The sequence below is a fragment of the Anoplophora glabripennis genome, unplaced genomic scaffold (genome assembly GCF_000390285.2).
Source record: "Anoplophora glabripennis isolate ALB-LARVAE unplaced genomic scaffold, Agla_2.0 scaffold545, whole genome shotgun sequence".
Lineage (NCBI taxonomy): Eukaryota > Metazoa > Arthropoda > Insecta > Coleoptera > Cerambycidae > Anoplophora > Anoplophora glabripennis.
In genome coordinates, this window is record NW_019416638.1 from 198827 (window position 1) to 211561 (window position 12735).

Consider the following 12735-nt stretch of genomic DNA (forward strand, 5'->3'; position numbering starts at 1 on the left):
AAAACTATCAGACCAATTTTAACGAAAATTGCTGTGATGTTTTATTATATCAAAAAGATTTTTTTGGCCAAGAAGATCCTACCTATATTATAAGTACATACTTTTTAAAAAATCGAAAAAATATTGTAATTTTTTTCACTTTTTTTTTGTTGCTTTTGCTATATTTACAATAATTGTGTTGTATTTTGTATTTGAAAATAGGTATAATATGTGTAAAATTTAATTACGAATCTTTTTTTCTTCTTCAATTTTTCTCTAAAATGAATAATTTTTTAACTGTGTTGAAAAAAGAGAAAAAAAAATGTAATTTTTTCCAATTTGTTCACTATTTGTTTAATAATAAGTTTAGCCCACGTTTTGAAGGGCGCGCATAGTGAAATTATGAAACAGATTCCGCCTGGTTTATAACAACATTATTAGAAATAACCTTGTGCGATATCTGAAACAAGTTGCAGTTGAGTATAAAAAACAGCGTTGCCAGACGTCCCGATTTTGGCGGGACGTCCCGCTTTTTAACCCAAAATTAAATGTCCCGCTTTTTCCGCCTGTTATTAAATAGATATTTCCTGATTACGTCCCTTTTAATTCTACAAACCCGTAGTATGTCCCGTTTTTGGACGAAAGAATCCCGCTTTTATAAAATTATTCATCCTTCCTGCCCATGGGAACTAATCATATTCACGAACTGGTAAAATGGAAGTTTTGTATAACTGACCATTAAAGGTATACTAAAATTTACATATCCAAGATCGACTTCAAAATATAAACAGTAATTGGACAGTTCTTTTTGTACAGCTGTGTGTATGCCTTATACAGTTATACGCACACAGTGGTCCGCACGAAGATCGTACATTAAAAGTATAGAGATAGAGTGTCTCAGTAGGAAGGTACTTTGAGAGTTACTTTTTAAATAAAATAAATTTTCTTTTTAAATTAACAATACTTACTTAATGACGGTGTTTACCTGTCTGGAAAACCTAGAACGTTCGGGGAATTTCCTTTCCTAGCCCTGGAAATGTAAGAGAAATAGCAAGAAATTTCTAAAATTTTCATGGAATTTTATTTACAAAATACTGCCACTGAAAAATAAATTCTGCCGGACTTTGTACTTTTGGTTCATAAAAGTTAACACCAAATGGGAAAATTGTTTATATGACTTTATATGATGTTACTAATAGTTGTTGCTTATTTGTATATCAAATAAGGGGAGTCTAAATATACTAATCAATTTTTTCTTTAGAAGAAAATCTATTCTAATCGACTAAAATTAAAATTGAAATATTTTATCACTCTTATTAATGGAGTAAATATTAACTTCAATAATAAAGTTCTTAATAATTTTAATAAAGAAATAATCTTTACTCATTTTGTATATTATTACAATTATTTAGCTAAATATTCTCACATATTTTTCGCAATACTTTTTTAAATTTTACTTTATTAAATTAATATCATTTTCTCCCAATTGTATGTCTAGGTTGTCCTTATTCGGTATTCATACAAGCAAACATTATTAAAAAGAGTTTTTCTAAAATTATGGCGGCTACTGCAATTTATTAAGATAATCATACTCTATTAGTTAAATTAGGTTAGGTTGGAGATATTAACAAAAAATTTAGGAAATTGTGATGTTTGAAATATACAAACTGATATAGAGCGTATACCTTTGTAAACTGGAATTTTTTTTAAATGTAGCTGAATAACCCAGAAATATCAGAATTTTTGGTCAAAATATAGTGTACTTGCACCATGTTTAAGTACAGACATGGGGGTGGTATTTTAAAGATAATATTCTGCAGAATATACGCCTTGAATGTTCCTGCTGTTTTATGTCGATAAATTTAACAATTTAACCGTTTTCGATTTATTTACTGATTTTTCATTGGATGCAATTTAATTTTCATTACATGGTTTGTACTTATTCCCTTGCAAGAAAAAATATGTACACATTTTAATTTTTTTATCAGATACCTATACTCGGCGGCCGAAATTATAAAGAGTGACTAATACATAATATAAAAACACTATTACCATAATGCGTATAAAATATAAAATGATTCCTATACGGTTTAATATTATTTATCTTTGTGCCGCTCGCCATGCACATCGGTGGCATCTATAATCGTGTATAGACTGAGTTACACTGAACGTCGATCTATATTTTATCTCTGTCTTTTGCACTTGGTAGGGAATAGGGAAATGCTTTTTTAGTGGTTGTAAACGGACTTGATTTGCCCGACCTGAGAAACGTCATAGCATAAGCGTAGACGAGGGGTCCAATTCCATGGCTATAATAAATTTATAAATTAAAAAAACACAACTGGGACGTTTTAAAATGCTGTAATAATTAAAATTGATCAAAGTGCCGGTTATAGCAAACCGTAAAAAATATTAGATGTTATGTTTTATTATGTTTTTTCAATATTTTATATATCTTGTTGCCTTTTACGCAGACACGCCAATGGATTTTCGTTCCCGGCACGCTTCATCCCCCTTACTAGTCCAAGAGCTAGCGATGAATCACTATCTATAATTTTGGCCGTCGAGTATAATAAATATGTTTATATTTACAATTTGCAATAGGTACCTACAAAGTTAATTTAATGAGAAATGAAATAATTGTTATTGTCATGGAAACTACAGCTAAAGATTACACAGCTCCACAACAAAAAATCGAGAAAATTGCCTCTGGAGTCTGACTATTAATACTCTTTAATAACCCCATAACGTCATAACCCAGTAAAGAATAGCCTTATGTACGAACTAGAGTATAGGCAACGAATATAGACCTCTTATAGAAGAACGCTCATAGGTTACAAGTCAGGGACGAAATTGAAATGCACGTAGAGCCTATACTAGACTATAGCTGTCTCCCAAGATTACATAGAAGAAACCTATAACATACTATAAACGTCCCCCAAGATTTCATCCCCGATTTCCAACCCTGAGCGTTCTTCTATATTCGTTGGCTTAAGCTTAAGGCTCAAGAGGTTATGAAAAATCCTAACGTAATGGGAGAATTTGGATTCAGCGACCCCGAAAACATGACAGACATAGTCAGACTTCAGAGGCAATTTTCTCGATTTTTTTGTGGAGATGGAATTATATTCAGTTGGCTAAACTAAATTCTCAATATGTCCCCCGTTTACATTAATATTATAAAATCTTTTTATCTTGAAAATTAAATTGCATCCAATTAAAGAAACATAATCTATTCTTCTCTTTCTCAGTATTATAATAGTGATATAACGTTTGATTGGTCTATTTATAGTGTATAAAATATTAAGGGGTTGTTATTAGGCAATTTGTGAAAATTTTTTTAAAATATTGACATATGATATGATTATACTTCGCGATCGAAATTAAAGAGAGAGTGACTCATCGCTAGCACCTGAACCTGGAGGATCGAAAATCCATAGGCTATCTTTCCAGATAGTCTAGGGCATTTAGATCAAAATCGACCGGAATAGCGGAAATTTTTAGGTGAAGCAGATATCGAGATGCGGTTTTCTGCATTGTGTTCAGGAAGGTCCCAGGAAAAAAGTCTATATCGTCTGGTTAAGCCATTTTTTGAAAAATGCCTTCTGGGCCGGAAAATGCATTTTCCAATTGCACCATTACTTGCACCATTATAGGAACGACTGGAAACTCGGAAAAATCGCTCGGAAATCGTTACTCGGTGGTTTTCGGGGCTGCCGAACTCGATTCTGGCATTAGAATTACCCGGGGGTGCACGGGGGTGGCTCTGTGGGGGTGCGCGGGGGGTGAATTGGGGGAGAAATGGCATCGTGCATAAAAATCGCTCCAAAACTCGTTACTCGGGGGTTTTCGGGGATGCCGAATTCAATTCTGGCATTGGAATTACCCGGGGGCGCTCGGGGGCGGCTCTGCGGGGGTATCCGGGGGGTCATTCTGGAGGGGAAATTGCATAGTCCATGGGAAGCGCTCCAAACTCGTTACTCGGGGGTTTTCGGGGATGCCGAATTCAATTCTGGCATTGGAATTACCCGGGGGCGGCTCTGCGGGGGTATCCGGGGGGTCATTCTGGAGGGGAAATTGCATAGTCCATGGGAAGCGCTCCAAACTCGTTACTCGGGGGTTTTCGGGGATGCCGAATTCAATTCTGGCATTAGAATTACCCGGCGGTATGAATAATAAAAATTTTGATTGAATATTAAATAAGTGAATATTACACATATTATAAAAACAATTGCTTTGGAAGTCTTTTGTGCCTCGAAACTGGATTTGAAAAAGGCGCCAAAGCTATAAGAGAGTAGAGTATCGTTACCACGGGGACCAGCGCGAACAGAAATATTCTGTATCGACTGAAGAAAAAAAATATGGGTCCAGTTCCCGCGCGCAGTCGGCGTCTGTGTGGCATCAGTATTACATCTGTCGTTTAGGACCACGTTGCTTTTTCGTTGTATGTAAATACAGTGCTACAGTAATCAAGTTTCTTGGATTTTGGACCTTTTTTTGGTGTTTGAGTTCTGTCCGGCACTCTTATACCACGTTGGTTTTTTGTTATACGTAAATATAGTGCTAAAATAATCAAGTTTTTTGGATTTTGGACCTTTTTTGGTGTTTGAGTGGTGTCTGGCACTCTTGGACCACGTGGGTTTTTCGTTATACGTGAATACAGTGCTAAAGTGATCAAGTTTTTTGGATTTTGGACCATTTTTTTGGTGTTTGAGTTGTGTCCGGCACTCTTGTAAGTCATCTTTGATAGATCACGTGTTCGAGGATTTGTTTTTCAACGGAATCGAATATTGGCTTGAGCTTACAATGGATGTTTCTGGAGATATAAGAAGCTTCCAACGGGGCCGAGAATAGTGACGAGGAAGAAGATGAAGAAGGGGAAGAAGAAGAAGAAGAGTGAACAAGATGTTTAGTATTTAAGTTAAAAATTTAAGTTTATAATGAATAATTCAACATTAATAAAAACTCCTGTTTGTTATTTGAATAAAGTATTATTTTCATAATTTGTGATTTTTCACTTTCTCCTTTACCATTTCCCACAGAGCCACCCCCGAGCGCCCCCGGCGAAGTCTAATGCCAGAATTGAATTCGGCATCCCCGAAAACCCCCGAGTAACGAGTTTGGAGCGATTTTCATGCACGCTGCCATTTCTCCCCCAATTCACCCCCCGCGTACCCCCACAGAGCCACCCCCGTGCACCCGCGGGTAATTCTAATGCCAGAATCGAATTCGGCAGCCCCGAAATCCCCCGAGTAACGATTTCCGAGCGATTTTTCCGAGTTTCCAGTCGTTCCTATAATGGTGCAAGTAATGGTACAATTGGAAAATGCATTTTCCGACCCAGAAGGCATTTTTCAAAAAATGGCTTAACCAGACGATATAGACTTCTTTCCTGAGACCTTCCTGAACACAATGCAGAAAACCGCATCTCGATATCTGCTGCACCTAAAAATTTCCGTTATTTTTCCTAACTTCCCTGGACTAAGAAAGCAACAAGATATAGAAAATATGGAAAAAGATAACAGAACATAACATCTACTATTTTTATGAGCAATAGGCGGTTTGCTACAACTGGCATTTTGATCCATTTTTATTATTACTACGTTTTAAAACGTCCCGGTTGTATTTTTTTTTAATTTATAAGTTTATTTTAACCATGGAATTAGACCCCTCGACAACGCTTATGCTATGGCGCTTCTAACGACGGCTAAATCAAGTACTACGTACGTCCGTTTACATTCACTAAAAAAAGCATTTCTCTATCCCCAACTAAGTGCAATAGACAGAGATAGAATATAGATTGACGTTTAGTGTAACTCAGTCTATAGACGATTGTAGATCCTATCGATGTACATAGAAAGCGGCACATCATTTAATACAAGACAAATAATATTGAACCGTTATAAAAATCATTTTATATTTTATACGCTTTATGGTAATAATGTTTTTATATTATCTCTGACTCACTCTCTATAATTTCGACCGCGAGGTATAGACATCGGAAACTTTGTGGCGACAGATAAATAAATAAACAGTAGTAGCATAATATAGATTATATTATGCTAGTAAGCGGCAATACGCGTTGTAGTAGCAGAAATAGGCTAACTCTGTGGTCAAGCCGTATGCCTCTCTATGCTCACAATACATAATATTACTAACTGCCATAAAACACATGTCATACATTCGACCAAGCAAAGCGTCAAATTCACACAGCAAATAACTTGAATGTTCACATCGGCACGCCAGGTCGTCAGGGCAGGCATTAGGGTGCTACTAGATACGTATCGAATAAATTGATCGATGCGAAGCTTCAGATTAGAGGCAGACATGTACATGTTATTGTACAATGACGCCGATAGTGGGATTACTAAAATGTGAAGTATTTAATGTTTCGCCACCATTAGTAAAAATAGCATCTATTAAAACCTTCAGCTATTTTAGATATGTGCCTGTGACCTCGGTAAATGTTGAACGCTCATTTTCGTTTTTGAAATGGGTATTTACCGATCGCCGGAGACGATTAACCGCGGATCACTTCGGACAACTGTTAATTATTTTCTACGATCGCTTTCCTTATGAATAAGAAATTATTATTTCGCTAACTTTTGCTGGTAGTTATTATTGTAGTTCATACCAAATAAATTTTTTATTAATAATGTGGAATCAAATTTTTTATTTATTTTTTCGTTGCAGGAAAACTGGTGGACACTTGCAACAAAGACTGTTTGTTCACTGCAGAATATCATAGCGGACAGTTGGCATTGAGAGACAGAAATGGAGCATACCTGAGTCCAATTGGTTCAAAAGCCGTCCTGAAAACTCGTTCCAATACCGTCACCAAGGATGAACTTTTCTCCTTGGAAGACTCTCTTCCACAAGCTAGTTTTGTAGCCGCTTTAAATGCCAGATTCGTGTCCGTCAAACAAGGTAGGATTAGTGTAAATAACTTTAACAGAAAATGTTTTCAAGAAAGCCATAAAAAATATTTATTGCTTACAAAACAATGAACTAAGTAAAGAAGACTTTAAAGGCTTTAATATACCTATCTTATTATCCATTTTTTTACTTTTTGATATAATTATTGTCCATTCTGAATACAGGATGAGTCAGAACTTATCCGAAAAAAAAAATTTTGAATGTACAGGGGATTCTTACAAATACAATTTTGTAAAAAAAAAATCAAAAAGGGCAGATCTAAAATGCTTTAAAAATACACTTTCTACACGGCACTGGAAACTGGCCCACTGTGACCTTGCGTAAAATGAAGAGACAGAACATTGAAAGAATTTCTTTCCTAAGGAAAGAAATAAATAAAATTTTATAACACCTATTTGATATCAGAAACTCAACTGCTTTTGCCGCTATTGTTATTATTAATTAATAAAATTAATTTGTGGTTTAAATCAATAAAATAATTTGACATACCTAATGTTACAGCAACTGTTCAAAATTTTTTCCACTGACATGTTTCTACGAACTAATACAAATGTTGTCTTGGTTCACCATAATACAAATACATCACTATAACACAAATGTTGTCTTGTTTCACCATAAATTAAAACGATATCCATCAACTCTGAGTTGCTATACACATAAGCCATTTGTGACACTTGGAAAAGTAATGTAATACCTACTAAAATCGAATTTCAGTATTCGATATCGCCTGGGGCCACGTGGAGAGAGAGAGAGTGATAGAGAATTACGTAAAGCGCACAACGCGAATGACGTTGAAGACTATAGTAGCCCAGCGATATAAGGGTTTTAAATACTACAACTTCAATAATCTTTTTCTCGGAAACTATAAGGACTTTACAACATTTTTTTTAGGATCTATTCTCAAATTTTTTCGGATAAGTTGTGAATCACTCTGTATATCGGGAAAAATAATTTAAAGGCACGTTATTTACATGCCTTTATGATATCGACATCAACTTTATATCGATAGTTACATCTTAAAGAGATTATAACTAAGCTAAAGACAATTTTTATATAGTGCAAGGATAAAATAACGTTTCTTTTTTCAGCCTTAATTTCTGACCTTTTAGACTTTTAGATAAAAAAATAATTAAGTGAAAAGAAACCTGCGTTCTAAAGTAGAAAACCTGTTCAAAAATATTGCGTCAAATTTTGGAAGCAATTGGTGGAGCCGTTTTCCGAATATTTTGAGAACCGTCTTCGAATAGTATGTTTCGAGATAATCGCGTTTGATGTTTGGCAAAGAATTGACGCGCTTGAGAATTTGGCCGCTCGTCAGCTTCTCGGTAAATCACCCATAGTATAGGTCCACAAACGCTTCGTTACGATCTACAGAATGTTGAAATTTCAAGATTTTTTTAGTTTTTTCTCTATAGGTCCTGCAGTTTTTGAGATATTTAGCTCAAATATGAAATAAAGGTTACGCTGTAGGGCTTACATCATTATGCATGCCAAATTGTTGTGAAATTGTACAGGGTGATATTTTGTCGGGGGTTATGCCCAACTTTTGTGCGGGGCGCCGCTGCCGCTGGTGTATTCTAAAATGCAAATACAATTTTCTGTTTTGTATAGGAACTTTTTGGTCTCTTATGGTTTTTTCGTAGCTGCGACCGTTTTCACAAAAAAAATAAATAAAAAACGATTTTGTGTAATTCGTTTGATGAGATTGAAATTTTTAAAATGGTCCCGTAACTCGGTTTTTGTAACAATGATTTATTACAATACAAAAAAATATAAATAATAACCATAACAAGGAAACTATGTTACAACAATTTTTCAATAATTATTATTAAAAGTGACTTCCTCCATACAGGGTGATTCATTAATAATTGTACATAGGCTAACTGGATAATCCTGGGCTGAAAATATGAGAAAACACATAACGCTTACATAAAATATCGCTTACAGGGTGTTTTCTTTAAAAATTGTATACGATTTTTGCCCGTTACTTTAACCCTGTTTGATATTTCCCTGTCATACTTGGCATACATTTCAGATACTTTACAACATATTAAAAAATGCTTCAAAATCGTTCATGGGTACTACCAGAGGCGTACAACAGAGGTAGGGGGGCAGTTTCCCATTCCTAACTTCTACGCCACTGGCAGAATTTTTATTTTGGCACAATTTTTCAATTCTTCAATACTTTTTATGCAATTAATCGACTATTCCTGCATAGCGGTAAAATCATTATTTCTCGAGATTTTTAAAATTAAACATAGGGGTGACCAATCATTTTTATTTTATCATGTAATTTATTTGTCATGTTTTTATTATTCAATTAGGTGTTACAGTTGAGTACAGTTTTAGTAATGGGCAAAATCATTTACAATTTTTTAAATAAAGCACCCTGTAACTCCGTATGGGATATTTTATCTAATTATTGTAAGCGTTATGTGTCACTTCTTATTTTAAGCCCAGGATTATCTAATTAACGTATGTACAATTATTAATGAATCACCCTTTTTCTGCTCTTCTTCTCATTGATGTCCGGACACTTTCGAACACCCCCAGAGTATTTCTTACGGTTTCAAATGCCTAATATTCGATTTTGTAAGTCATCAAGGTATTCACTGGTGATGTATACTTACAATAGAGATTTGAGACGGAAAAAAATCTAGGCTATTTAAGTCAGGTTACCTAGAGGACCATGACCGAGGTCTACTCCGTCCTATCCACTTGTCAGCGCAAAGAAATGCACATTTTAAAAATAATTTGACTTATACAGGGTGATTCGTTTTCGGAGGGCTGACCAAAGTTGAATATTTTTAAATGGAACACCCTGTATTTGAGTGGATATTTATATTTTTCATGGAATTATGCAACTTTTTCGTAATAGGTACTATGTGTCAAAAATCAGCCGTTTCCGAGATATTAATATTTTAATACAAAAAATGACAATTTTCAGCGTTACACTTGATCGTTACTGATATACTCGTTTTTTGAGATATAATCTAAGCAATCGTCACACGTATTGTACAAGGTTCACCGTAAATTCTGAAGTGGTCACTGTTTATAAATGTCATATAGTGTTCACAAAATCGTAACAAATTTTATCTTTTTCAAAAGGAACATTTTTTAACGGGATGTGAAAGACCTTCTCAAAATCTACAACTTTCATAATAGTTGTTATATATCAGTTCCTCATATTTTTCGCAATTTCTTTATTTACCGAAAAACGCCACAAGCTCGTCACTTTTGGTTCGATTTTAAAAAACAAATTATGGGCGGTAATTATTTTAAACTGATGATAAGTAATGAGCAGTTAAAAAAATAGAATATATTTTACATACTCTAATATAGAATTTTTTTCTGAACCAACCATATACGATTTTCTCAAAAAATTTACCTGCCGTCTCGAAAATGTGTTTCTGCTTTTAAGCTTTTACATGAAGTTTGATGTCATGAAATCATTATCTGTGTCAGTTTGTAGCATTTTAGAGCAATTAATGCTAACTTTTTGTTTTTTAAAATCGAACCAAATTCGAAAAATTCGAATAATGTAATTGTAAATCCAATACATTTTATCAAGCTCAAACTGCATATTTTTCTTTCAAATAGAATAGAATTTATTTTTTGTTTCATATTGCGTAGAATTAATCATTTGGTGTAGTTACAGTTTTTTAAGATATTTGCAATTTTCCTTGATTTTCAACAGTTTTTCATATGTCTATCATATTAATCGTGAATATATAACATCAGTTCTAAAATTTTGCAAATTTCACTACAATTTTATACATATTTGTGAGCCTTTAGCTCATCTCCAAATCATTAATAATAAATACTACTGACAGAAATTTTTATGTAAAACTATATGTAAAAGGAAGAAAATTATACTATACTTAAAAACAGTAATAAAGCAGTAGTTCATTAAAAATACGAATGATTGTTTATATCCATTTTTCTTGTCAAAGTTTAAAGACCTTCCAAACAAACGTTTAACCAGTATTCAGTATAAACACCCAGTATGAAATAACACATAGCCACTATCTAAAGATAATTACATTAAAATGACTAACTTGATAATCTTTGTCATGAAAGTCGCAATATCTTTTAAAAAATTGGCTTTAATCTTTATATGTACTGTCTACGCCAAATGAAAAATAATTTAATTTTACACAACATGAAACAAAAAAGTAGGTATTTCATTTGGAATAACAAAGTTTTCGCGATTTGAAATTGATAAAATGGGAACTTTTTTAATTTAAAAAGTTGGGGCATCATATGATTTGTCACTGAACCAATAATTAGGTACAAATTTGTCATAAAAAGGATTCATTTAAGATATTTAAAAATTTTAAATTTAAAATGCAACTGAGAAATTTATATTGAAGTATAAAAGTTGCGGCATCTTATGATGTTACCCTACGAAAAATTAAGTGCAAATTTGCTATACAAAAAAGTTTACTAAAATATTTGCAGACCCTGACAACTTTTCTTTTTTTTCTTTAAATCAAATATTTCAAAAGCAATAGAAACAATATGCACACAATCTTATATTGTTGATTTTACAAATTAAATGTTTGCTAGTTTTGACAAAAATATTTTGAAATGTGTATCACCAATGACACCTGATCGCCAAAAATTAAACTTCTAATTTCTCTAAGGCCCGGTACTTTGAGTCTCGATTAAGGTTTGATTAACTAATAAGGCGATTAGACTGTGATTATAAATTATAAAATAAATCAGTATTATGTACATCTAATCGCTTGATCAGTTAATCAAACTTTAACCGAGACTCAAAGTACCCGGCCTAAGTATAATCGTCACAGATGTACTGAAGTATTTCACATTAAATTTACACCCTGTATAATTGAAATGATATGTACGTATGAGTATCCATATGAGTTTAGTGGTAGATAGTAGTAGTTAATTAATATGTTTTGTGCATGTATTTTGCAATACTTTGGGAAACAGTTGTCAGTTCTCAAAAATACTTACTGCACTTATACAATGATAATATATTCTCATACCTCACTACCTACTTTAATGTAGCTCCAAAATACAACCTGTTCGGAATAATACATGTGTGAAACTACCTGTTATCCTCCATTCTGTAAAAACTAAAAACATACCGTTTAGTGCTTGACCTTAACACACACTGAGCGATTACTTATTAGCGCTTGAATTATCCAAAAATTCCGGTAGTGCATTAAACCGTCAAATCCGAGCACTCTGAAGCAATATTGAAGATGTTTCAACAGCCGTTGCAGAACGAGCAAACTAGGTATGCCTCGCTTTGCAGATGTTGCATTTAGAAAGCCCGCAGCACTGCACATTAAGTTTGACACCTTGACCTCCGTGACGGCCAGGATGTTAAAAATGAAACTGGATACATTTCTACAGGCGACGGTCAAATAGTTCCGTAACGTACAGTGTGTCTTCGCGTAGGTGATAATCTTGCAAACAAAACATTTTTTTAGAAGTTTGTGTTATAACTTCGAAAGATTAGATATGTCTTCGACGAAGAAGACAAACGAGACAAAGGAGAAAGCGAAAAAGATTAATTACTGGGAAAAAAGCAGTAAAATTTTCTGACTATGTTATGATTTTTCTATAAAAGAACAGGTTTAGTATATTAGTTTATAACTACAAAGTGTATGTGAGATTGTTTATTTAATTATATTAGTAAGTGTGGTAAATTACAAAAAAAAGAAATGTATGTAATAAAGTTTGCTTTTTAACCAAATATTTGAAAACCAATGGAACCATTACAAAAGATAATCGGGAAATTTATTATTTATGCAATTAAACCATTAAGACTTTCATTGAAACTTTAAA

At 33.6% G+C, this 12735-nt stretch overlaps 1 protein-coding gene across 1 annotated transcript in view; it reads left to right on the plus strand.

Annotated features, from left to right (window-relative positions):
• The window catches only part of LOC108911193 (protein singed), a 108757-nt gene that overhangs the window by 51969 nt on the left and 44053 nt on the right, over positions 1-12735 (plus strand). The window contains exon 4 of the mRNA XM_018716064.2: positions 6673-6906. Coding sequence (XP_018571580.1) covers positions 6673-6906 — 234 coding nt within the window. The remainder of the gene's footprint in view (positions 1-6672; positions 6907-12735) is intronic.